Consider the following 27,137-nt stretch of genomic DNA (forward strand, 5'->3'; position numbering starts at 1 on the left):
TTTGGAGGGTTATTCTTCACAGCTCGTATGGGAAGAAGGAAGAAACAGAGGGAAGACGAAGAAGAAGATAGAGGTTGGTTTTTCGCAGCCGACCTTCAGTATTTCTATATTTTTCTCATATCAGATTCAGACTAAGTGGAAACAAAGTGTGTGCGCTTTGCTTTTCCTAAAATCTTTTTTTTTTTTCAGAATTAATTTATGCCGATTTACTCGATTATTCTCTCTTACTCAGTTTTCATCGGAATTTCATTTTTCTTCGTTTTAAGGGTTTTGGGTCTGTTTGGTTTCTGAGAAAGAGTCTTTAGGAAGTGGGTTTCTTTTTATTAGCAATTTTGGGTATTTTGTTTCTGTGGTTTGAAATTTGGAATGTGGAGATACGAAAATTCAAAATATCTTTAGTTGTATGAATCTCATTTTGATTTTATTTAGGAGAAATGCTCTTCTTTGATAATGTATGTCATGTCCTGTGCATTCAGTTTGGTCTTATGAAGTGCAAAAGAAAAAAAAAAAATTATGAAATTGACTTCACCATTGAATTGAATGCTATGAATAACCATAGATGGATCATGCTCTTTATCTACTGTGATTATGGGGTTGTGATTTTTTTTTTGGAAATGTTTTGTTACTATTATCAACAATTTGTGGAGTGTACTTTATTTGTAATATCTGGGTTCTTCAGTTAAAGAGGAAAAACAGCCTCAGACATACAAGAGCTTGAAGAGGACTGAGGTAATCAAATGCCTAAAACTGAATTGCTTAAATGTTTTTGGTGTTTTGCAGTGTACTAAGGTGCGCTTGTGAAACGGAAAAGGTAATCACTCTCTAGATAATATTTGAGTTTTCTGGGTAATTGCAACAGTGAAGATGTTGATGGCAATGTCAAAATCCAAGGCAATGGTCAATCTGGTTAGCTTCTGTATCTTTTTCTTCGATTTTTATTTTATTTATTTTTTAACGTTTTTGCACTATATATTCTTAGTTTCTTATTATGTCCTTTCCTCCAGTTATTATTGTGATTGTAAATGATGAGTGCAAAAATAGGCAATATATTTTCGGTACCTAGTTTGAGTTAGAAAACAATTTTTGGGTTGTAAATCAGTCCCCTTGGGTGTTGTAGAAATCTACCACTTCTGCAATTCGAGCTTGATTCTTGCTGAGAGAAGGTTTTTTTTTCCCCTTGCCCAGTCAGTTTTCAGGCTATTGGTGTATCTCCTTATTATAAAATGAATTTGAATTTTTTTTCTTTGAATTAACAAATTTTGAGATTTTTAGTTTGATTATTTGGCTTTGAAGGCTTGTTTGTTGAGATTCTTTTTTTTTTTTTTTTCTGTAATTATACCTGCTGTAATACACATTCAGCCTGCAGTCAGCCATTTCATCAACTACTATGCCCATAACCCTTAGTATGAGGGATTTCCTTGTTCTCTTTCCATGGAACCTCGCCAATGCCTCACTATCCATTTTGATCTCTGCCAGGCAACTTTTTGAAGATTTTGAGGTCCTAGACTTCTCTAAAAGCAGTTATAAAAATAAGAATCTTGTCCTATTAAATAGAGGAGGAGAGGATACTGCAATCCATTAATTGAAGGCTGGACACTCTAACTTCGATCTTTCCCCACCTCTCTGGCATATCTCTGGTTCTTTTCTTTCAGAACTCTCTAGCGAGTTTGCAACTTTGCTTATTGAAGGTCCAACTATGGACATCAACTACCAGATCAAACAAAAAGGAAGAGAGAGGGTACCCTTGTCTTATCCTCCTATACCTTAATAAATTCCAGTGGCGTCACAGTTAAGTACAGCACAACAGAGTTCAATCAAGAAGAGATTCATTTTTCTTTCTCAACATTTCAAAAGGAAAAGAAAAAGGAAAAAGAAAAAAAAAGAAACATTGTGATTTGAGTTGATTTATCTGGGTTTAACTTGAATATACAAGTTCTGAGTCAAAGACTGAACTTTAACATTTCTTTGAGCTCATATAAAAATACATTTAACTAGATTTTTTTTACAGGTTCGCCAATTTACTCAACTAGGAGCAACAAGAGTTCAGACCCTGGCTTCCAGTTACAGTACATTTACACAAACTCAAATGTCCGATACAAGCAATGTGGGAGAAGTGGCATTTTTAGGGGTATGATTGAAGGTTCTAAAAATAAATTTTATACACTTAATTCCTAGGAATAAATATATAATTTCATATGTTTTTTCAGAATTTGATTTCTTTTTGTTATATGTTTGAATTTGTTCATTTCTTTTATAGACAACGAGATTTGATTAAAAGTGTCCAACAAAAGGGGGTGCTACCCAAGTATAAAAAGTACACAAGGGACACCAAAGACAAGATAAAAAAGAAAAATTAACACTCTCTTGGCAGATCCCATACAATTAAGGAAATATAACAAGGATGAGGAGTCACTGCTTAAAGACTTTTAGACCAAAGGGAAAGAGAATGGGCAAAAAACTTCCTCAGTGATGGATGAGCTTGTTTCACACCTTTAAAAGTTCTAATATCGCACTCTTGCCGAAATGGTTCATAATAAACACAATACTTTCTCTGGCTTTTTGACAACAAGACTCTCATGCACCCCAATGAAACCTTCCTCGCCGTGATAGGAAGCATCCACAAAAGGCTGAAAAGAGAGAAGAACAAATGCCACAAATCCCTAGCTTTACCACAGTGGATTAACAAACAATTCGAAATTTATTCATTAGCATTTCTTGGCTGATAATTGTAAATGCAAAATAGCCATCCTCTAATTTTACACACTCAAATTAACTTGGAAGTTTAATACTTGATTACAATAGATTGAACTGAGTGCCATCATCAATTCATTTGTTTGAATATCATCATTGATTACATGTATATAAGCTAATGATATGCTATTACAAGAATTGAAAGGGGTTAAAGTCAAATTTGTCAGTTAATGTCCTGAATTTCACAGATAGTATAGTGGACGTTCCTACTATTAATCAACTAAATTACCTGAAAACCTATCCATTCTCTTCTTTTTTGATCAATTAGTTTGTTTTGTCAGTAGTGGTGAATGACATGTGAGTGAGTGAACTTGTACTGTTAGTATTCAGCCAAGGTCCAGGTCCAGAACTGATAAATAGTGCCTTTGTTTTGTGTATTTCTGAATTTGTGCATTTTATTTTAGGAAACCAGTGATTGGTGTAGACTTCTTATATATTCTTTTATTTTTCTTTTTTACTAGGTGTTAGGCTTCTGATATATTCTGAGGGTGGATATATTTCCTTAATTTGTCTTGAAGAGTTTAACATTTAGGATGGGGAGCGGACATTGGATAGGGTAAGTTCTTGGAAAACTTAGAAGGTTTGTGTATGGTCAATGTCGAGCCATTGGCTTAGGTAGTTCCATTATGAATTAATGGATCATACTAGAAAAAGTATAAGCACTGGATTGAGTAATATATAAAGCATTGTTCATTGTAGCTTGATGCTCCATTTCTTAGTAGAAGGAATGGGCATGCTGAATGTGAAACAATTGTTACCAAAACCCACAGTAGTGGGATTTTTTTGTTGATATCCAATCAAAGTGCAAGTTAATTACCTAGATTTTGACTTTCCTGAATTCATAGTTTCATCCTCTTATGAGATTTTATAGCCACATATTGGTGTTATTTTTGGAATGTCTTCATATCAAAACTGGACCATGAAGCCAGCTTCATTTTTTATAGGCAAGCAGAAAATATGTTAACGAATGTTTAGAGGGGGGCAGGACTGGTAGCAGTAAGTATATGGAACTCCCACAAGGGAGAAAAAAAAACGAAAAAACAACAGGCCAAAAAAGCCCTAAAAGGCCTTAGGATCTGTCCAACTTATCAACAAAATTAAAAGAAAAAAAACACACACAAGCTCTCTTCACCAATGATTCCTCACACCAAACAAACAAAAATTCAGGTAACATATTTTTCATATCTAATTTCAATAGCAGTGGCAGAGCCAGAAAGTGTTTCTGGGAGGGGAAATTGTTGCTAAAAGAATCATCAGTAAGTTGATTTTGGGTGTAGTGAATTTTATGCAAACAACTACTGTAATGAGGAGAATTTTCCATTAATTGGGTTTTGGGTATCTAAGAGTTGGGGGAAGAGAATAAATAACTCAATTATTTATGATGCTCTCTCTCTCTCTCTCTCTTTATATATATATATATATATATAAAGACACCCAAGACGAGGTGATATGCAATGAAAATATAAATTATGCCAAAACTCAAAATCAAATAAGAGAAATTGGAAATACACAGAGATATTTAATAAGAAAATTTAAAGAAAAGGAACATCAGACTTTATATTACATAAATTAAAAATTACATAACTTGAAAAACATACTTAGAAGGAGAAACAGGGGAAACAATATCTTACAATGGAAATGATAGGAAAGCTTTTAAGAAAGCTTTGGCTTAGGAAGCTTACATCATGAGAGAGAAAGAAGAGAGAAGGAAGGGCTTAAGATGGAGAAAGAGGGAAAATGAACCGTGCTTACAATTGAGGAACTAGCCTTCTTAAATAGCTGAAAATAAGAATCTTAAATAGTACAAAGTAGACGATAGGGCACTGTATACTTTTGACTTCAGTTGTGAATAGTAACCACCCGTGAAGTGAATAGTGAACAGTAAATTTGACTTTTACTGTAGCACTTTTAACATTTTGGCTTACGAATCTTGCTTTCGGTGAAATACAGAGGGCTGTTAGGTAGCTTTTGTACGTTGATGAAACTGTAGAATCACATGCGGGAGACAAACTTACTTTCGGTGCTAAAATGATTTAAAGCTGTTGGTGGAGAACCACGAGAGAGCTTAAACGGTGTTATCTTAAGGGAGAAAATAATCTTTACGATGTTCCTCAAGTAACTTGATGTCTTCATTAACAAACTTGGTTGGTAGAGGATCAATTTTCTTGTTGCAGAAAATCTTATGAAAGGAATCTACAGCGATGAGGTAACCCAAATTCTTTGGATACGTCTCAAAGTCCCAATTGATAATCCTAGCCCTCCAAAATTTTATCTGATTTATAAGAGGTTTAGCACAAATATCCGAATGTTCAAGAACGCAAGACAACAGGGTTGGCCTTCTGTTCTAAAAATGGAGAGAGATATTATGTTGTGCTGGTAACAGACCACCATCAGAAATCCATTCTAGAGCTTTGCTGATGATGATGGTATCCGCAAATTTTTTGTTCATCTTAAAGCCTTGTAAAAGCCCTAAGGCTAGCTTTCTCCCAAAATTAACAGTTTGACTAGGATCAGAACAAACGAGTTGATGAACTAAACCATAGTCCAAGAGTAATTATGGGGTTAGGATTAAATCTTCGCCTCTAAAAGAGAGATTGATTGACTTGTAATATTGCAAGTCTAAACAAACCCAACTGATCGTGAAATTCCTGTTGTACTTGCAGAATAGTTGTTTTGAGCCTTGCTGGTAAAGAAGAGGATCTCAACAATTCGACAAAACTTAGAATTGTCAAATTCCATATCCTTGACTAGTTTTAAACCTGGGACACGAAGACCAGGGACGGTTGAGAAGTAAATATGAAGATCTTGAAGATATGAGGAAATAAAAACTTGTTTTTCTTCTGCCATGGCCTTGGCCTTTTCTTGGACCAGGAAACGAACATCCTGTTTAAGAGAATACATCTATTTCTTATGAAAACACATCCTTATTTTAAAGTTGTTCCACTCATCCTCACTCAATTTTACTTCATCCACCAGTGGGGTGGATTGCTTATTCTCACTATTTTCCTATGGGGAAAAGGGGCTTGATTCTTAAGAATAACTTACTGACCTTTGAGAAAGTCAACCATTTCTAGTTTTCTTTCCAAAGTTTTATATCTTTCCTGCAAATCACAAAGACTTTTGAGATAAATAAATAAAGGGTTAGTATCATTAGAAGATGGATTTATGGGGAAGGAATCCTCCACAGAAGGTAGAGAACTCGAATTTGCTCCTTTATTCCTGTTGGAGGATGAGGAAATCGTAAGGGTTTCTGAAGGTTGAGAATCTTTGGAGAAGCTGCAAGAACTTGCAACTTCAAAATGTTCAAAGTACAATGACATGAATTTTTCAGAAAGAACTGCATGGGTTTTCTTAGAATCTTGGGATTTCTTAATGAGCTTAAGAGGTAGTTTTTCTTTTTTGGGGGCCATGGCCTTGTGAATCCTACATATAATCGTGGCTCTTATAGGCAAATCTTGTGATGATGGAAACAGGAATGTTTCCTTCCTTAAACTTAAATCCATGGGTCTTAACATGGAGGACAACCGAATCTAAGATGTCGGCATCTCTTAATCTAACTGTGAAGTTAGGATAACACTGGAAATAGACAGGACCATCATTCAATCCCGCTTGAACTGCGCCAATAATAGAATCTTGGTAATCAAGATGTCTATTATCCCTTAAATACATGACAATTGAGGTGTTTAGACCTATTCTTGTCAAAGGCTTAGCTGCAACTTGAATCATACCAAAGTGTATGAAGTTGTAGTATTTCTTATGTCATTGTATGGATCTACTATCCAAGAGTCTTATTACTTGATCTTCTTGTTCCAAGCTTATGGTCTATTCAAGTGTCTTAATGGTGTAGTCTGTAAAGAACTTGAATGTTCCTCTCTTATAAAGTTCTTGATTAGATACCTTGGGTAACCTCCAATCATCTAAATCATTTTAGGTCTTAGGATAGTTGATCTCTTCACTGTTTACTACAGCATCTTGAGAATCTGTGGATTTCCTAGATATGGTTTTAAAAATCGAACTCATTTTAAGATCTTAATCTAGAGCCTAATAGCAGATTGACAAACCTAGCCCTAACCCTTTTACAACCCTAAAAGCGCCTATAAATTGTCCTTAATATTGTTGCTTTGATTGATTCAGGAACAATTTTGAATTGCCTATAAGGTCTTGTACCAACCCAGTTTTATGAAAAAATTAGGCATACTCTTTCAAGAGCCAATGGTAAAAGACTTACCATTAAGTACAAGTTGTCAAATGCTCACATTTGTAACCAGGGCATTTGCATTAAGCAAACCTTCATCCTAGTTAGAGACCTAAAGGAAAAAGCTCTTCTTGGAGTCCCCTTTTTGAACTCTATCCATCCTATTAAGGTAGATGATCAAGGTCTAAGAACAATGCTCTTAGTTAAGGAAGTTTTATTTGAATTCACTAACCCACCTAGTGAAAGGAATATAAACACTTTAAGGGATCAGGTGATTCAAGCTAAGGAAAACCAAGTTAATATTTTAAACATGAAATTAATCTTGTAAGAGTCGAAGAACAATTAAAAGTTAAGAAAACTTAAGATGCAATAGAAAAGTTTAAGAATAAGATTGTTGGAGAAATATGCTCTAACATTCCTAATGCGTTTTGGCATAGGAAGCAACATGAGGTAGAGTTACCTTATGAACCAAACTTTAGTGAGAAGAATATTCTCATTAAAGCCAGACCTATCCAGATGAATAAGGAATTATTAAACTATTGTGAAAAGGAGATCCAGGATCTTCTTGACAAAAAGTTGATAAGAAAGTCTAAGTCCCCTTAGAGTTGTTCAACCTTCTATGTTCAAAAGCAAGCTGAATTGGAAAGAGAAACACCTAGACTAGTAATTAACTACAAGCCTCTTAATGATGCATTAGGTATCCTATTCCTAGCAAAAAAGACCTCCTTCAAAGGTTAGTCAAGTCTAAAGTTTTTTCTAAGTTTGATATGAAATCAGGGTTTTGGCAAATCCATATTGCAGAAAAAGATAGATATAAGACTACCTTTGTGGTACCCTTTGGACATTATGAATGGAACGTAATGCCCTTTGGTCTTAAGAATGCCCCTTCAGAATTCCAGAACATAATGAATGAAATCTTTAACCAGTTTTCTGATTTCATCATTGTCTACATTGATGATGTTTTAGTTTACTTTATTTTTGTAGAGGAACATTGGAAACATCTCAATAAGTTCATCCAAACTGTTAAGAGTAATGGTTTAAGTCAATCTACTACTAAGATAATCTGTTTCAGACTAAGATTAGATTCCTAGGTCATCATATTTACCAAGGAACCATTACCCATATTCAAAGGTCAATCCAGTTTGCTAATAAGTTTCCTGATAAAATTAAGGATAAGAAACAATTGCAATGTTTCTTAGGAAACCTTAATTATGTGTCAAATTTTCTTAAGGAAATAAGCCAGTTGTGTGCCCCATTAAGACAAAGACTTAAGAAAAATCCAGTTCCTTGAAATGACGAACACACTAAGATTGTCAAGACCGTCAAGTCTAGAGTCAAGACCCTACCATGTTTAGCCTTAATTGATCCTGAAGCCTTTAAAATCGTTGAGACCGATGCTTCCGATATAGGTTATGGGAGGATCCTTAAGCAAAAAGATGGTACCAATGAGAGATTGGTTAGATATACTTCAGGAACTTGGAATAAGGCCAACTCAATTACAGCACCATCAAAAAAGAGATTTTAAACATTGTTTTATGTATTTCAAAATTTCAAGATGTGTTGAGTAGATTGATGCTAAGATTCTCCACCACTTGTCCTCGAAATTCTGATATTCCTCTCAAGCCAAATCACTGAAGAAAAGGAGCTATGGGAAGGAAAATAGATCTTTATCTTCCATTATCCATCATCTCTTCCTTGATGATTCTTCACAGTGAAGTTGATCAAAATTGGGAGTGAACCAGAAGAATCTTTGAAGGAATATAAGAGAGGCCTGGTAATGGAAAGATTTGACGTGGAAAGAAAGGCTTTTCAGGTTAAGTTTGAAGGCATCAATGGGGGAATGTGGATTTCAATAACAGAGAGAAGCCGAGGTTATGCTGTTTCATTAGGCTTTGGTGAGGAGGAGATGGATTGGTTGGTGGAACATTTGAAGAAAGCTGTGGAGTTAGAGGCTTCCAGGGGTTTTACTCGGAAGATGAGGGGCAAAACGAGGACGCATTTGATGGAGATTTGCATCAATGGTAGAGGGAGATTTATGAAAATCACAGAAATTGTTGCAAAAAGAAAACCTCTAGTGCTAATTGTTCCTGAGGGTGTTAAAGGCAATGGGTGGGAAACCCTTAGGAAGGCGATTTCTAGAGTCCAAGATGTGTCTGATCAGGCTGTAAGAGCCTCAAAGGAGAAAGATAATGAGTCTCAGGTGAGCAAAGGAATGTACAGAGAAGGGCGGTCCTATGCAGATGTGGTTGCAGAGGAAGGACATAGAAACCGAGCTTCGGTGCCAATTGGAAAATGGGCAAGAGCTGTAATTTGTGAGAGTAAAGGAAAAATACTTGATTGGTTTGATGTAGGGAAAGGTATTGCGAGGATGATGGGCACGAAAGGGATGGTGTCGGTAACTCCCATTTCCGAATACAAGGGATGCTTTTTTGTGGATTCTGCAAGGAGAGCTATGTGGTTTCAAGACCAAGGGAGTTTAACAGTGAGAGGAGGGGTTGTTGCGTTGAGGAGATGATCGCCAAAAGAAAACTCAGTTGTGGGTGGAAAGTTTAGAAGGGGTTGGTTAGAACTGAGAGGCCTTCCGTTCCATTTATGGGATGAGATTCAGTTGAGGTACATTCTGCAGAAATGGGGGAGGGTAACGAAGGTGGCAAAGGAAACTTTGAAGCTCGTAGACTTGTCGAAGGCAAAGATGTGGGTGGAGATGAATCCAAATGTCGTGCTACCAGCGTTGCTAGAGGTGGAAGATGGAGCCTGGTCATTTACGGTTGCAGTTTCCGTCATCGGAGAAGCTGAAGAAGACGCTCTTCTCAGGCCAGAGTCAAATCGCAGCAAGGACGAAGTTACGTCAGCGGAAGGTTGCGTCTACCAGAGGCCAAAGAACGTTAAAGGGCTACGAGCTACTGCTAGGGATAATGAGTACCACAGATGGAGGCCTCGTCAGCGCTTTCGTGCTCAGTCTTCACCTTCAAATTCAGCTACTAAAGTGGAGAAAGGAAGGGGGAAGAACTGTTTGGGCCCAACGGCGGGAAGTGTTGACGGGCCAACAAATCCAGAAGCCATTTTTAAAGGCCGTTTTGCTAGGGCCCATTTTGAGGAGAAGAACATTGGGCCTTTTGCGGGTGCAGGTCCAGTCCACGAAACTGAAGCAGGGTCTTCTAACGATGGCCCAGCAACGCCTTCGTCTTCAAAGCTTCAGCGATCAGGAACCTCTGCAAAGGAGGTGTTGCCGAAAACACATTCTCAAGAGTCAGCAAAGCTAGAAGGCAAATCAGTTACCGCAAGACGCAAGGCGAGGAGTTGGCCGCCGAGCCTAAAGGTGACGTCTTTTGACCCAAAGAGCAACCTAGATGGGGATGACGCACCGAAAGCAAATCGAGGCTTTATTTGGGGTAGATCAGTATTCAAGAAGGGCGCCCTTTCTCCTGTTTCAGAAAAATCCCGACACTTCACCGGGGGGACAGAGGGAGACGAAGGGATCTCGCCTTGCAACTGGGTAAAAAAGGTTCGTCCTCCTTCCTTAGCTTTCTCTGAGAAGGGTCTTCCTTTGGCTGGGGCTTTTAATCCAAATATTCTTTCCGAATCCTTTGTTTCTTCGGTTCTTCCTTCTCGATGTCAGGCTTTTTCTCCGATTCCTTTGGAATCAAGCCCTGTCTCTCAGCGTAGTCCCTTTCTGAAATTTGCTGTTGTTGAACCCAGTCGTCATGTTGGCGTGTCCCGTTCTGAAGGAGTGGAGTTTCCTCTAGAAACCTCTAACCGAAATTCTGAAGACTGTCCTTTATCTAAGGATGCTCTAAGTAGCCAGAGAAGCTTTGTGTCTCAGGGAAGGCTCCGTCCCCAAACCCAGAACCTCCCATCCTCCCTTTGGAAGGTTTTCAGGTTGAGGGACTCACGCCTGGAAATATGGTCAAGGTTCAGTCGGTTTTGGAGAGTTTGAGGATCGAATAGTCAGAGAAAATGGAAAAGATGCGGAAGAAGAAAACCAGAGTAATTCTCTTGCGGACAAGGTTTATTCCAGAAGGAAAAGGAGAAATGCTTCTGGAAACCGAGGAGAGGATTAGGTTTGGATGCTGGTTGTACTGGGTTATTTTTGGTTTATATGAAGATTTTAAGCTGGAATACGAGAGGATTAGGATCCAAGAAGAAAAGGAGGACTGTCAGAAGGTTTTTAAGTACTCACAATCCAGATATTGTGATGCTTCAGGAAACAAAGAGGGAAACTTGGGACAGGAGGTTTATGAGCAGTGTTTGGAAAGGCAAGAGTTTGGAGTGGGCTGCTCTTCCAGCCTGTGGGGCCTCAGGGGGAATTGTGATTTTGTGGGATTCTAGTAAGTTTGAGTGTACAGAGAAGGTGTTAGGATCCTTTTCTGTAACTGTGAAGTTTAACTCTGGTGAGGAAGGATCTTTTTGGTTAACTTCAGTGTATGGCCCGATTAATCCGTTGTGGAGGAAGGACTTTTGGTTGGAGCTTCAAGACCTATATGGTCTAACATCCCCAAGGTGGTGTGTAGGAGGGGATTTTAATGTTATTAGGAGGATATCTGAGAAATTGGGTGGGACCAGATTAACTTTCAACATGAGGTGTTTTGATGAGTTTATAAGGGAGAGTGGCTTGTTTGACCCCCCTCTAAGGAATGCGGCTTTTACATGGTCAAATATGCAAGTTGATCCTATTTGTAAGAGATTGGATAGGTTCTTGTTTTCTTCTGAGTGGGATACCTTTTTCTCTCAAAGTTTTCAAGAGGCGCTTCCTAGATGGACCTCTGACCATAGCCCTATTTGTTTGGAAACAAATCCTTTAAAGTGGGGTCCGACTCCTTTTAGGTTTGAGAATATGTGGTTGCTCCATCCAGAGTTTAAGGAGAAGTTTAGAGTTTGGTGGCAAGAATGTACAGGTGAAGGGTGGGAAGGTCACAAGTTTATGAGGAAATTAAAGTTTGTTAAGTCAAAGTTGAAAGAGTGGAATATAATGGCCTTTGGTGATTTAAAAGAGAGAAAAAAGCTCATTCTGACGGACTTAGGTAGAATTGATCTAATTGAACAAGAAGGGAATTTGAATCTTGATCTGGTGTTAGAAAGGACCTTAAGAAGAAGGGAGTTAGAGGATGTGTTATTAAAGGAAGAGGTTCAATGGAGACAAAAATCTAGGGTTAAGTGGATTAAAGAAGGGGATTGTAACTCTAAATTCTTTCATATAGTGGCCACAGGAAGGAGAAGTAGGAAGTTCATTAAGTCTCTGATTTCTGAGAGGGGGAAGACTTTGAACAACATTGAGGTTATTTCTGAGGAGATTGTTAATTTCTTTGGGTATCTTTATTCCAAACCGGTAGGTGAGTCTTGGAGGATTGAAGGAATAGACTGGGTCCCTATTTCTAGAGAGAGTGGAGTTTGGCTGGATAGGCCTTTTACTGAAGAGGAGGTTCGCATGGCAGTTTTCCAATTAAATAAGGAAAAGGCCCTTGGTCCTGATGGTTTTACTATTGCAGTTTATTAAGAGTGTTGGGATGTGATAAAAGAGGATCTTATGAGGGTGTTTATTGAGTTCCACACCAATGGGGTAATAAACCAAAGTACAAATGCGACCTTCATTGCTTTGGTGCCTAAGAGAAGTCAAACTTTTAAAATCTCAGATTATAGACCGATTAGCTTGGTTACAAGTTTGTATAAGATAATTGCTAAGGTCTTATCAAGGCGTTTACGCAAAGTTCTTCATGAGACAATATCTGGTTCTCAAGGAGCCTTTGTTGAAGGGAGACACATTCTAGATGCTGTGTTGATAGCCAATTAAGTGGTGGATGAGAAATCAGGGGAAGAAGGAATTGTTTTCAAAATCGATTTTGAGAAGGCCTATGATCATGTGGATTGGGGCTTCTTAGATCATGTGCTTCAAAGGAAGGGGTTCAGCCAGAAATGGAGATCATGGATAAGGGGCTGTTTGTCTTCTTCTAGTTTTGCAATCCTAGTTAATGGGAATGCAAAGGGTTGGGTTAAGGCTTCTAGAGGTTTGAGACAAGGAGACCCTCTCTCTCCTTTCCTTTTTACTTTAGTGGCAGATGTTCTAAGTAGATTGTTGTTTAGAGCAGAGGAAACTGGGATTACTGAGGGTTTTTCTGTGGGGAGGGATAGGACAAGAGTGTCTTTGTTACAGTTTGCAGATGACACTATCTTTTTCTCTAAAGCCTCTTTGGAACATCTTCAAAACCTCAAGATTATCCTTTTGGTTTTCGGGTAAGTTTCTGGTTTAAAAATCAACTTAGAGAAAAGCACCATGGTTGGTATTAACACTAGGCAGGAGCTATTGTCTTGTCTGGCTTCGGTTTTTATTGCAAAGTGTCTGAGTGGCCTTTATCTTATTTAGGTCTTCCTTTGGGAGGGAACCCAAAGACAATAGGCTTTTGGGACCTAGTGGTTGAGAGAATTTCGAGAAGGTTGGATGGTTGGAAAAAGGCCTATTTGTCTTTGGGAGGGAGGATTACTTTAATTCAGTCGTGTTTGTCTCACATCCTTAGTTACTTCTTCTCCCTATTTAAAATCCCAGCTTCAATTGCTTCAAAGATTGAGAAGATGCAAAGGAATTTTCTGTGGTCTGGGGCAGGGGAAGGGAAGAAAGATCATCTTGTCAGATGGGAGGTTGTTAGCAGACCAAAGGAGTTGGGAGGTTTGGGTTTTGGGAAGATTTCTTTGAGAAATATTGCTCTCTTAGGGAAATGGCTTTGGAGGTTCCCTAGAGAAAGGAGTGGTTTGGCATAAGGTTATAGTGAGTATATATGGGACACATCCTAATGGATGGGACGCCAACATGGTGGTTAGATGGTCACACAGATGTCCTTGGAAGGCTATTGCTCAAGTTTTCCAGGAATTTTCCCCTTTTGTTCGTCTAGTGATGGGCAATGGGGAGAGAATTCGCTTTTGGGAAGATCTTTGGTGGGGTAACCAATCTTTGTGCTCGCAATTTGCTAATCTTTATAGAGTTATTTCTGTGAAAAACCTCACTGTTTCAAATGTCCTTGGCAATTCCGTTCCATTGGCTTGGAATTTAAATTTTCGCCGCAATCTTACCGACTCAGAAATTGATCTCCTTCAGAGATTAATGTCCTCACTCAGTTCAGTGCGTTTCTCTCCTTCTTTGGCTGATTATAGAGCGTGGTCTTTGTCTTCATCAGGCCTGTTTTCAGTGAAATCTTTTTTCTTGGCCTTGTCAAAAGTCTCTAATCCTATTTTGTTCCTTCCGATCAAGTTTTTGTGGAGTTCAAAAGCCCCTTCAAAGGTTAAGGCCCTCGCTTGGTTAGTAGCTCATGGGAAGGTGAACACCAATGACAAGTTGCAGTTGAGAAGACCTTACAAGTCCCTCTGTCCTCAATTTTGCAAAGGAAATGGGGAGTCGATTGATCACCTTTTTCTTCATTGTCCTGTTACCATTGGACTCTGGAACAAGCTGTTCAAGCTAGTTGGGCTGGTTTGGGTCCCTCCAAGGAGGTTTGTGGACATGTTGGTTATTGCTTTTAAAGACTTGGGGAACTCCTTAAGAGGCAAGACTCTTTGGCAAGTTGCTTGCCTCACTTTGGTTTGGATAGTGTGGCAAGAGCGAAACAATAGGATTTTTGAGGATAAGGGGAGATCGGAAGAGACGTTATGGGATTTGATTTTGTTCTATTCCTCTCTTTGGGCTTCTTGTTCTATAGCTTTTAGAGGAGTTCCTTTAAATGTGTTACAACTCAACTGGAGTGAGGTTTGCGCTTCAAAAGTTTGAGTTTGGGGGTTTCTCTTTGTTTTTAGCTAATGTTGGGGGTTTTTATGTTGTTCAGATTGTGTAGGAAGGACCTCTCATCCTTCTTGTGGTTTCTTTTGTTTCTTTTTTCTTTCTCTCTCATGTATCTTTCCTTCTATTAATATATTTCTCTTCGTTTCTGATAAAAAAAAAAAAAAAAAAATTCAAGATGATCTTTTGAACCAAGAATTTTTGTTAAGAGTTGATTGCAAATCTGCAAAATCAGTTTTACAAAAGGATGTTAAGAATATAGCTTCTAAGCATATTTTTGCAAGATGACAAGCTATTTTAAGTAATTTTGATTTTCAAATTGAGTATAGTAAAGGAGAAAATAACTCAATCCCTAATTTCTTAACTTGTGAATTTTTGCAAGATTCACAAGGCCATGGCCCCCAAAAAAGAAAAACTACCTCTTAAGCTCATTAAGAAATCCCAAGATTCTAAGAAAACCCTTTCAGTCCTTTCTGAAAAATTCATGCCATTGTACTATGAACATTTTGAAGTTGCAGGTTCTTGTAGCTTCTCCAAAGATTCTCAACCTTTAGAAACCCTTATGATTTCCTCATCCCTTAATAGGGATAAAAGAGCAAGTTCGAGTTCTCTACCTTCTGTGGAGGATTCCTTCCCCACAAATCCATCTTCTAATGATACTAACCCTTTATTTATTTATCTCAAAAGTTTTTGTGATTTGCAGGAAATATGTAAAACTTTGGAAAGAAAACTAGAAATGGTTGACTTTCTCAAAAGTCAGCAAGTTATTCTTAAGAATCAAACCCCTTTTTACCCACTGGAAAATGGTGAGAATAAGCAATCCACCCCACTGGTGGATGAAGTAAAATTGAGTGAGGATGAGTGAAACAACTTTAAAATAAGAATGTATTTTCATAAGAAAGAAATGTTGTATTCTCTTAAACAGGATGTCTGTTTCTTGGTCCAAGAAAAGGCCAAGGCCATGGCAGAAGAAAAACAAGTTTTTATTTCCTCATATCTTCAAGATCTTCATATTTACCTCTCAGTCATCCTTGGTCTTCGTGTCCCTGGTTTAAAACTAGTCAAGGATATGGAATTTGACAATTCTAAGTTTTGTCAAATTGTTGAAGATCCTCTTCTTTACCAACAAGGCTCAAAACAACTATTTTGCAAGTGCAACGGGAATTTCACGATCAGTTGGGTTTGTTTAGACTTGCAATATTACAAGCCAATCAGTCTCTCTTTTAAAAGCGAAGATTTAATCCTAACCCCATAATTACTCTTGGACTATGGTTTAGTTCATTTACTCGTTTGTTCTGATCCTAGTCAAACTGTTAATTTTGGGAGAAAGCTAGCCCTAAGGCTTTTACAAGGCTTTAAGATGAACAAAAAATTTGCGGATACCATCATCATCAGCAAATCTTCAAAATGGATTTCTGATGGTGGTCTGTTACCAGCACAACATAATATCTCTCTTCATTTCCAGAATAGAAGGTCAACATTTTTCTCTTGCGTTCTTAAACATTCAGATATTTGTGCTGAACCTCTTATTAATCAGATAAAATTTTGGAGGGCTAGGATTATCAGTCGAGACTTTGAGGCGTATCCAAAGAATTTGGGTTACCTCATCACTACAGATTCCTTTCATCAAATTTTCTACAACAAGAAAATTAATCCTCTACCAACCAAGTCTGTTAATGAAGACATCAAGTTACTTGAGGAACATCGTAAAGATTATATTCTCCCTTAAGATAACACTGTTTAAGCTCTCTTATGGTTCTCCACCAACAACTTTAAGTCATTTCAGCACTGAAAGTAAGCTTGTCCCCCGCATGTGATTCTACAATTTCATCAACGTACAAAAGTAGTCTGACAACTCTCTGTATTTCACCGAAAGCAAGATTTGTGAGAAAAAATTTTACAATAAAAATCAGTTTTACGGTTCATTATTCACTTCACAAGTGGTTACTATTCACAACTGAAGTCAAAAGTATACAGTGCCCTGTCGTCTACTTTATACTATTTAAGATTCTTATTTTCACCTATTTAAGGAGGCTAGTTCCTCAGTTGTAAGCACGGTTCATTTCCCCCTTTCTCCATCTTAAGCTCTTCTTTCTCTCTCATGATGTAAGCTCCCCAAGCCAAAGCTTTCTTAAAAGCTTTCCATTGTAAGATATCATTTCCCTTGTTTCTCCTTATAAGTATGTTTTTCAAATTATGTAATTTTTAATTTATGTAATAATATAAAGTCTGATGTTCCTTTTCTTTAAATTTATTTATTAAATATCTCTATGTATTTATGATTTCTCTTATTTGATTTTGAGTTTTGGCATAATATATATGTGTATATATATATATATATATATATATATATTTCTCTCTAAACACACCATCTATCTGCCATCCATTTCTAGGTATTCTCTTATCTGAAGGGTGACAAAATTTTCCATCTGGAATTTATTTGACATGTTATGAAAATCTGCTGCATTCTCTTACCAAAAAAAGAAAGTATACTTGATTCTAATAGATAAGGTTTCTTAATTAAAATGCAACTATAATTTCCAGGGTCAATGCAACAACCAGCCTATGTATCATGATTCTGGGAAGGATGCTGCAAGTGTGCACAAGCACCAAATAGGGGAGAATGTGTCAAGGAAGGATAAGATCAACTTTCTTGTTACCACAGTGAGTATCAATCTGGAAAATCTCAGATTATTTCCTTTTCCTTTGTTAGCATGATGAAGATTATAATCTTCACATAAATATATTTTTAATAAACTTCTCTGATGATTGATTCAAAACTTGGGCCTTTTAATCCTCATGCAAACCTATCAAGCTAAAAAGAAATGTGCATATGTTAAAATGCTTCAGATTCATTAAGCCCTACGTATCTAATGTTTCCTTACTGTTAATGAATAAGCTATTATGTTGATAGAATGGTTGTTCCTGGAAAATGATTTGTGAAACTGTTGAGCTTTTCTCAAGACTGTGTGTTGGGGGTTGGGGTGGGGGTGGTGAAATAACTTATATTGCCAATGGTTGAATCCATCTGGAAGTATTTGGGATTTAGAATGATAGCCGTGAAACTTTTTTGGACAAATTTGGACAAAGATGCATCCCTGTGATTGTAGTGCTAGAAATTAAACATCTTCTAATGAAAGTCTTTTGCAATAGCATTATATACACTGGTTGTTTAAGTAATAGGGAACTCTGCACCAAATCAGTTGCATTGTGGTTACTCATTTGGTAAGTCTTCCGATGCAATGCCTGAAAAATTAAACAGCAATTAAAACACTTTTGAAGGCAATTTTTTTTAAATCAATTATTGCTCCTGGTTTTCTTTTCTTTGGAATTTGCAACATATTCAACTCTGGATCCCTTGTTTCCAGATTACATTCCTTTACAGTGAGGGATTGGAGGCAACCTGACATTTTCAGCAATATTTTTTGGCTTCTTCTGTTGATATTTTTCCATATTTTTGGCCTGAATGGCTTTAAAGTACTTTTTTTGTCATTGAACAAAAAAAAAGTATGTTTGAGTTCATGATGATGCAAGTCTCAATCATACTACCAAGTATGACCAGATAACATGTGTCTCGGGCAAAGTGAATCATACAGCCTTTGCAGTACCATTAGATATGCTGGTAACTCAAATAATGAAAACCAGGTTAATGTCATGTGATATATTGCATGGGTGTAACTCATTTTGTAACTTTTCCAGTGCAATATCTGAAAAATCAAACAGCAATCAGGCACTTTTGAAGGCATTTCACATGGAATGTTGTGGCTGGGTTTCCTTTCTTCTTCTTCTTCTTCTTCTTCTTCATCTTTTTCTTCTTTTTTTTTTTTTTTTTTTGTCAATTGCAATATTCTAGTCTGAACTTCTTGCTAGCTCTTTGAATTGCTCCTTAGTGAGAAAATGGAGAACTTTTCAAATTTTCAGCTACATTCTTTGGTTTCTATTTCTTGATATTTTTCATACTTACACTCATGGGTTTAGAACATCTTTCTTGTCATCAAGCACAATAGCATGTTCTTTCCTTCATTATGATGTACATCTCAGTTATACTACAATGAACAACCAATATGCACAACAGTCCTACCAGGATGCATGTCTTGGCCATGCAACCAAAGAAAGTAAGATATGTGTAACAGTTATCAATGATGCATCAAACATTATAGAATCACCATAATGATCATAAGAGATAGAAACCAAACACCAGTTTATTACAGGATGGAAGTGAGATTGCATTCTTAATATGAGGAGTCAGAGATGGTTAAGCACCTCTTCCTCCATTGCCCCTTGCTAGGTGTTATAGCGGAAATCAGTCTGGTGGTTTGGTATTTGCATGGAGAGAGGCATTGCAGAGTTATTTCTCCTTAGGTTTTAGGAAGAGCCCTAGAGGGGTAGCCTTGTGGAGAGACTATGTTACCTGATGACTCCTCAGATGTCTATACCAGTGAGTTGCCAGGAGTTCTTTTTACCATTTTGGAGAACATGTTAGCAATTTTTCTCTTGGACTCTTGTACTTTATGTTGGAAGGATCCATTATCCTTATCTCACTCGCTCATGTACTTACAAATACATGCATAGGTATATTTCTATTCTTATTTCATATCAAGAAAAAACAAGTTGCCTTCATGCTCAGTTACTTCAGGGTCTAACTAAGGGACTCATTTAGATAATAATGTGTGATAGGCATTTCCACTTTAGTCCTAATCTCATCTCTTTCCAATTAATAAAGAAGTCTGTCCTATGTGTTCAAGGTCATTCTTCACCCATCTGCCAAATGGGGTTGTCCAACAAAGTTTCATAATGACAAATCAAACTTGTCTTTTTCCCATCTTGCTTTTCACCTACCTCCTATTGTGGTATTATTGCGTTTCTATGTAAGAAAAGAGAGTCTTGGAACCTGAATTCTTGGATTCAGAACTTGTGCCCTCTTTAAAAGCTCAAGAATGTCCTTTTAGTTGAATTCTTAAGTCTGAGAACTAGATGGTGAATTATTTGGTCTAGCAAGGTCTAGCAAGGAGTCTCTTCAGAAGAGGCTTTTCTTAGGGATTTCCTACCCCTGTGAGTAATTCTTTCGTTCATGTGGATTGTGTTGGTTATTTTCATATTTCAGTAAGTAGAACAGTAATTAGACTACACAAGAGAACATATCCAATTTTCCATATAGTTATGAACATGGATGGGCCCACATGTATATTAATTAGCCTCTTCACAAACTTCTCTCTCCCTCCAGTGGACCAAAGTGATAACAGGAAGCCAAGGACTCAGAGTCATGCTTAATAATTGGCCTATCTTCAGTCATGATATATCTGTAGATTTAAGTGTCCATATGGCTGTGAATTACCATACTATTGCACATACCTATATGGCATTGGTACCCTGTTTAAACATATCAGGACTCTATCCATGGGATAACTGTGACCATGCATCCTCATGATATATTCTGTGAGGACTACATCCCTAGGAACCTTGCTCCATTTCTGTGCTCATTGCTCAAATCTGATGAAAAGGGTATCGTGTTGACTTATCTTTAGCCCCCTTTCATGTGTAATGTTTCCAGTTTCCTTAACACCTGACCCTGCCCTTTGACAGCTGTGATCTTCATTCTGTATGACATGTATGAACTCTGCCTTGCAAGTGAATTGACTCTGTCATCTCTGACTTTTTGGTGTCGTCTGCCATCTTCTCCATCTTTGTCATGATTGCCTTCATTCAGCAATCATGTTATCTCTATTATTTCCTGCATGCATGGCTGAAGTTCAGGTCCAGCCTATGCTTTGAGGGAGTGTTTAAGTTCATACCCTCTTTTCATGTGTCATGATCATGGAGGTATTTTTGTGTCACATGTATATCATTAAATATAGGCAGAGCAACCTATAGTCTTTTACTTGTACCTATGTTTTTTTCCCATCTTTTCTGATCTTTATCTCAGTATTAATCCTAGCACTACTTTATGGTGGGTAATGTAGTCATGCAAATTCTAGTTTATTTAAGGTGTTTAAAGATGCAAGGTTCCTAGAAGTTTGTGCATGTATGATGGTGTTGAGATACAATTTGTGTCCTACATCTAATATGCATCATCTGTAGAATTTATGAGACCCACATGTTGCTACCCAAATGCCATGGTCTAAGGTTCATTTGAATGCCTCTTTAGAATTTAGAACGTTATTTTTCATGTTACCTTTTATAAAAATCCTGCAACAGAAAATGGGTGCCACATCGCAATGGATAGTAATAATATTGAAGGGTTGTGAGGCAGGCACTGAAGTTGCTCCCTTGGGAGAGGGTTGTGGCTCTATAAGAATTGTTTTCGTGGATGACATCTTGGTGGAGTTTGAATAGGTTGCGGTGAGGCTGAAAGACGTCACAGAGTGGGATGACTAGGGAATAGGGAGCATGATGGGGGAAAGCCTTTTAAAGTTTATTCAAGGAAGAAAGTGAAGACCTAAGTAAACTTTAAGTAGGATTAATATTAATTAGGATTGAATTGGGATTGGTATTTGTTGGAGTCTAATTAGGATTAGCTAGTTGAGTTATAATATAATTAGAATTTGAGTCATGATAGTTTATTAGAGTCCTAGTAGACTTTGGATTTCTTAGAGAAGCCTATAAATAGGCTAATCAATGTAAATCAAAGGGATGAATTTGATGAATAATATTATACTTTCTTTCATTGCAAGGTTGCAACCCTCAATGGTGAGACTCCATTGATTTTCTTCTAGGTGAGACTCCTAGAAGGCCTTAGTGAGACTCTTAAGGTTTTCCATCTTTTCTTTGTTCTTTCTTCTTTCTCTCTATTTCTCATCTTATAATTTTCTCTACCATCAAATTTATTCTTTATTCCTCTCCTTACACCCTAAAAGTAAAACCCTAGCCCACCTACCCTTGAGTGTAGGCAACCATCCTAGGGTTGTCCTACATCAGAGCAGGTCTTGGTTTGGTTCCAAGGGAGGAGGTGCCTCTAGAGGATTGGTCCTCAAGCAACTTGGCAGCTTTCAGCAACATGTTGGGCATACCGGCAGTAGGTTTAAAGGCTGAGATTTGGGCTCCCTCAGTAAAATGAAAGATAAAAAAGAGGTAAAGGGCCAGGAAGGTAGGAAGAGGAGGAAGAATTCTCCTTGAAAATTTGAAAGGGAATTAAGGAAGTTGGAATGTTTTGTGAATTTTAAGAGGGCAGAAGATAAACAATCAGTAAGTTAGGAAATTTCTATAGTTGGTACATGATGCTCAATTTTCTCTCTTATAATGTTAAGAGGGGCAAAGGAGATTATCTAGCCTTTGGTTAGACCACAGAAAGCGACTTGCGTGCCTGCAAGAAGATTGACTGGGAGCATTATGCTTTTCTAGGTCTTTAGGGTGTTGGTTTTTGTTTTAGAGGGTGGTTTGTTGTTTCTCTTTTCCTTTTTGTTTGCCTTTTGGCACTATTTGTATACTCTTTGTGTATTTTGGTACGCCTTTTTCAAGTATTTTTAATGAAAAAATAAGAATAAAGGAGGGGGAAAGAGTACTTATCAAAAAAAATATAAATATTTAAGTAACATTGTTTGTGAAATCTTAAGAGTTAATCCTTTGCCATCAATCATGATGATGGCTTCCATTTTTGTTAATGGCTTCATTTTGGATAATGGATTTCAACTCCAATGCCATGTAAAGCACAATGAAAGCATTCAATTTTCATCTTCTTTTTTTTTTTTTGCAGTTAAAAAGTATCAATATTTATATAATTTCTCATTATTGAACATGCCCATGACAATGGACCATCTTTGGGCTGAAACAAAATTGTTCATAGTTGATTGCCCCCTAACTATAGCTAATTTCATAGATTGGATGGGCTCTAATTAGGGTTGTATTTTGGGGCCTTTTGTTCTTTTAGCATTTTCTTGAAGGAGGGTGTATAGGTTTGTAATTCTTGAGCCGCCTTCTTGGTGTCTCTTTCTTTAATAGAATCTCTTTTACCGATAAAAAAAAAAAATGGACCATTTTGAAATAATGGAATAAGGACATTATCATGCCCATAAAAAAAATATATACTGACATTGTCATCAATCTAAGTGCAAACTTTCTTAATCATCATGTTGATGCAGCCTTTTCAGGAAATCAACTTAGATCTTTTTACGACTTGTATACTAAATGTATTCTTGTTATGAGGTTAGGTTCTGCATTTATGTTTCTTGGGATGTTCACTCTTGAGAATTTTTGGAAGAACTGAATAAATTTTTTGGTATTTATTCTTTATGTCTTCAGTATTATGTATGTTGGGTTCATGGACCACATATAAATGTTGTACTTGAACCATCTATTTGGTTTCCTTGATATTTCATTTTTTATGCATCTTTATGAGCATGTAATGGTATAGCAAATGTTATACAAATGTTAGTGCAGATGAAATAAATGTCCTTAAGAGTAATTTGAAGTAATACCTAAATCAAGTACTAAGCATCCACATTGTACTCTTTATTATAGTTTAATTTTAATATTTAATAATAAGATTATAGGAGCTAGTTCCTCAGATGATGTTTGGACCGGAATGTGTTGATTAGCCTTTGCTTGCCATTCTCTCCCTATTGCTACAGTAACAATCTTGTATCATGGGTCATCAATTCCAGTTCTCTCATTACTTTGCAGAAGATTGAGCTTGGTATTTTTGTGATCTACCTTTTCTTATGTTTAAATATGATGTTAGATTATATCACCTATGCAGCTTCTTGATCTCAAGGACAGTAAAGAGGCTGTTTACGGTGCTTTGGATGCTTGGGTTGCATGGGAGCAGAACTTTCCTATTGCATCATTGAAGAGGGTATTGATTACTCTTGAGCAGGAACAACAATGGCATAGAGTGATTCAAGTACGAGAATCCTCTCCCTCTCTCCCTCTTTCCTTCTCTTTCTCTTTGGATGTCCAGATGTCCCTGTGTGTGTATCACCTCCACCATAAAATACATACCAAAGAAAAGACAACAATAGAATTGTAAGAACGCAAGAAATGGTGCAAGAATGAAAAGGAGGAATCTCCATCTGTAGTTTATTAGTTATTTTATTGGTAGATAGGTGTTGGTAAGATGAAAGACCTTTATAAGGAAATGCATGGGTCTGTGGTTTTCTAACATTCTCACTCTTGACCAAGGTGTTAATTGCTAAGTCTTGAAACCTCATTTCCCATTCCCCTCTTCTTCTGACTCTGAACCCCAGGAAACATTTGACTATTTCTGTGTTTGTAACTATAAACACTTGTGGGCCTGCTTGATCAAGTTTACTCTTATCTCTCACAGGTTTGATTTAAGGGGAAACTCTGGCATGAGATTCTGATTTCCATGTATCAATGAGTTATATTCAATGACTAATGTCGATAACTCAATACCTTTTTCCATTTCATCTTAACTTCCTGAATGATATAAGTTAGAACAAAGTTGGCATATATCAACTAGAATTCATTAAGAAATCAGCAAAAATTGTGCTTATACTTTGGAAGGATGTCTCATTCTTCTTTACACTTACCATTTAAATACATGAATTTGTTGTTTCTGATTAAAAAAATTGTTCTCATACTAAGCTTTGGGAGAGATTTTTCTTGAACAATAAGGTTAAGATGTAATCAGCTTGATAGAACTTTAATCTTCTACTCAGGTGTTTCTTTTGGATGATCTTTTGAGAGGTTGAGAGAACTTTCTAACAAAAACTAATTTTTCACTTCTTTCTCCTCTGAATTTCTTAGATCTCACCTTTGAATACTTCTTCCAGGTTGTTAAATGGATGCTAAGCAAAGGGCAAGGCACCACAATGGGAACATATGGTCAGTTGATACGAGCTTTAGATATGGACCATAGAGCAGAAGAAGCACATGAATTTTGGGTGAAGAAAATCGGTACTGATCTACATTCAGTGCCTTGGCATTTATGCCATCGTATGATATCTGTATATTATCGGAACAACATGCTGGAGAATCTTGTGAAGGTACCACTTCCTTGTACACTTTTTAGGAGTATACTAGCCAGTTGTCCATGTCATATTTGCATTTCATTATCCAGTTTTTACTATCAACATTTGTTCTTGGAAATGGTATTGTCTTACAATATAGCTCCATCTCATTTTCACTGGACAATGATGAAAGCAAATTGGTTTCTTGTTGTGTCATAATGCCATAGAGATGCTATATCAAAGTAATGATTTTCTTGTATTCCATGACTTGATAGATTGTAATTTTGTCTCTGGTTCTTATGCTTGTTAACTCTATGTGAAATTTTGACTGATTGCAGTTAGTTTTGGTAATAGAAAAGATTTTTAGGAGAAAAATATGAAGAAAATATACATGAAAAATGAAAAAGAGTAAATGAAGAAGGCCCCATTTATAAATAAAACGGAGCCCCCTCAACTTCGTTTATTATAGAGAACTTAGAAATCAAGTTAGGCAACCCTCTCCTTGTCATGACTCCATATGAACTGCCGATTGTTGAGAGTTACTGCATTCCCTTTCTGTTCACATGGATCAATGGAACCATGGGCATATGTTAGGCAGAAATTCCTTGTTCTTCATTCATCATCCTCACTGTCTTCTGGCATCTCATGGCGAAATATCCTGTTCATTCATCTTATCAATGATTTTGGAGACACAGTGTGCACTCATGACAAACAGGCACCCCATGACAGGCCACTGCAATTCTTGTTTCTCTAGGCCCGTGTATCTTAGTTTTTAGATTCTTACAGCATCTAGCTATTTATTGTAAGTTTGTTTTTAGTGCCATAACCTGCTGCCCGTACTCTGTATGAGGGAGGGTCTTTTAACATCCTCAGCCACAACCTAGAACAACCTATATGGCAGATCCGAACCTGGAAAAGTAAATAAATAATAACGCTGCTAGTACCTGACATTGTAGGAGGCATATGTTCATACCTGCTATTGGTCCCAGTCCTGCTCTTGCCTCTTCCCTCTGTTAAATTAATGTGGAATCCATTTGAAGGTGGAATATCCCTACCCTATGAGTAGTGAACCATCTTTGACTTAAGCTAAGGAAATATCTGAATTTCCTTTTTTGCAGATATATATATATATATATGCATTTTGATATGTTTGTGCATTTCTGATATATTTAGGCTTAACCATGATAATGGTTTGATATCAAATTAGCTTTAATATATTGTTTTAGATTAATTATTGGTATTGTGTATGTCTAACTAAGCTTGTAACTTTTTTGTACTTCCATTGCAAAGCTTTTCAAGGGCCTGGAAGCCTTTGATCGTAAACCTCAAGATAAATTAGTGGTGAAGAAAGTGGCAGATGCGTATGAGATGTTAGGTTTACTTGAGGAGAAAGAGAGGATATTTGAGAAATATGACTATCTATTCACCGAGACAGCAGCAGGGAAGCCAAAGAAATCCAAAAAATTCTTGTCTGAGAAGAAGAAATCAGGTATGCTTTCTTAAGTGATTGATTAAATTCGATGATAAGAATCATGGTTCTTTGGTCAATGGTGGTTTCAGTGATTACAGTATTAGATTCATGCAAATAGAAAGTGAAAAGAAGGTTTTTAAGAGTCCATGATGCATTCATAAAAGTTCTCTTCTAGTGGATCTCACTTGGTCCCGGATTAAGGCTTTGATGAATTAACTTGAGGATATCTAAAATTTGATGATGCTTCAGGTTTTAACAAAAAATTGATCATTTGAAATATGAAATGCTGAAAATTACAACTGAGTATCTTGTGCTTTTGAGAAACCAAGCCTGGAATCAATCTGGGACATCCCATTTGAAGCCATGTCTTCAGTTGATCTCCAGTCCCTGCTATTTTTTTCCTTCGCATGTGTGATTTTATGTTTCATTATATGCTTTATTATAAACATAGAAGTAAGCTAAATTAATACTTTTATAACCCGAGCAATTATGGTGTGTTTAGGGCGAAGAAAACCTACATCAACTCGCGTAGATCTCACTCTAGCAGATGGTATACAAGCAGAGTAGAAGACAAGTGTGAAGATCTTGAATGTATTTTCCATGGATAGAATCGCACAAGTGCTTCTTCATTCAAAAAGGCTTCATTACTCACATGCTTTTGGATCTCTCTGGTACTACCAGATGCCAAATGTTTCAGGTTTGGGAGCCAATAGATTAGAAAGAGAGAGCTGGAGAGGAAGGCAAGGACATTGCTGATGCATCAATGTTTTTTGGCATGATATGGGTAATGGTGACATATAGGAGTGAAAAGGAACAGCACAGAGATGTTTTGGCCTTGTTGCAATCTATCTGCATGTATCTTTATTTCTTCCTTCTCCAAATTTTGTACCATACCAACAAGCAGAAAATGGCTGGAAATTTTCTTATAATAGAAAGTGTCCATGTAAAGAAATAGCTCTTATTGTGGCTTATTGAAATCCAGTGCTCCTGCTGTAAACCCACCAAAAGAAAACAAAGAGATCCAATCTATCATGTCTAATCCACACACGAGATAAT

The 27,137-nt window shown here is 37.0% G+C and overlaps 1 protein-coding gene across 4 annotated transcripts; it reads left to right on the forward strand.

Annotated features, from left to right (window-relative positions):
- LOC117914652 (pentatricopeptide repeat-containing protein At4g18975, chloroplastic) lies at positions 1–27,058 on the forward strand. 4 transcript variants are annotated; one of them, XM_034830072.1, is made up of 8 exons: positions 1–73; positions 781–906; positions 2,009–2,128; positions 17,250–17,369; positions 23,380–23,541; positions 24,434–24,646; positions 25,901–26,099; positions 26,584–27,058. In XM_034830072.1, the coding sequence occupies exons 2-8, from the start codon at positions 865–867 to the stop codon at positions 26,646–26,648; spliced, it is 921 nt and encodes a 306-aa protein (XP_034685963.1). In that variant the 5' UTR covers positions 1–73; positions 781–864; the 3' UTR covers positions 26,649–27,058. The 4 variants fall into 4 exon arrangements, with proteins under 4 accessions (XP_034685963.1, XP_034685964.1, XP_034685966.1 ...); XM_034830073.1 differs by having other exon boundaries at positions 23,398–23,541; XM_034830075.1 differs by lacking the exon at positions 23,380–23,541.
- Positions 27,059–27,137: the final 79 nt, after the last annotated feature.

Source organism: Vitis riparia, chromosome 5, assembly GCF_004353265.1.
Source record: "Vitis riparia cultivar Riparia Gloire de Montpellier isolate 1030 chromosome 5, EGFV_Vit.rip_1.0, whole genome shotgun sequence".
NCBI lineage: Eukaryota > Viridiplantae > Streptophyta > Magnoliopsida > Vitales > Vitaceae > Vitis > Vitis riparia.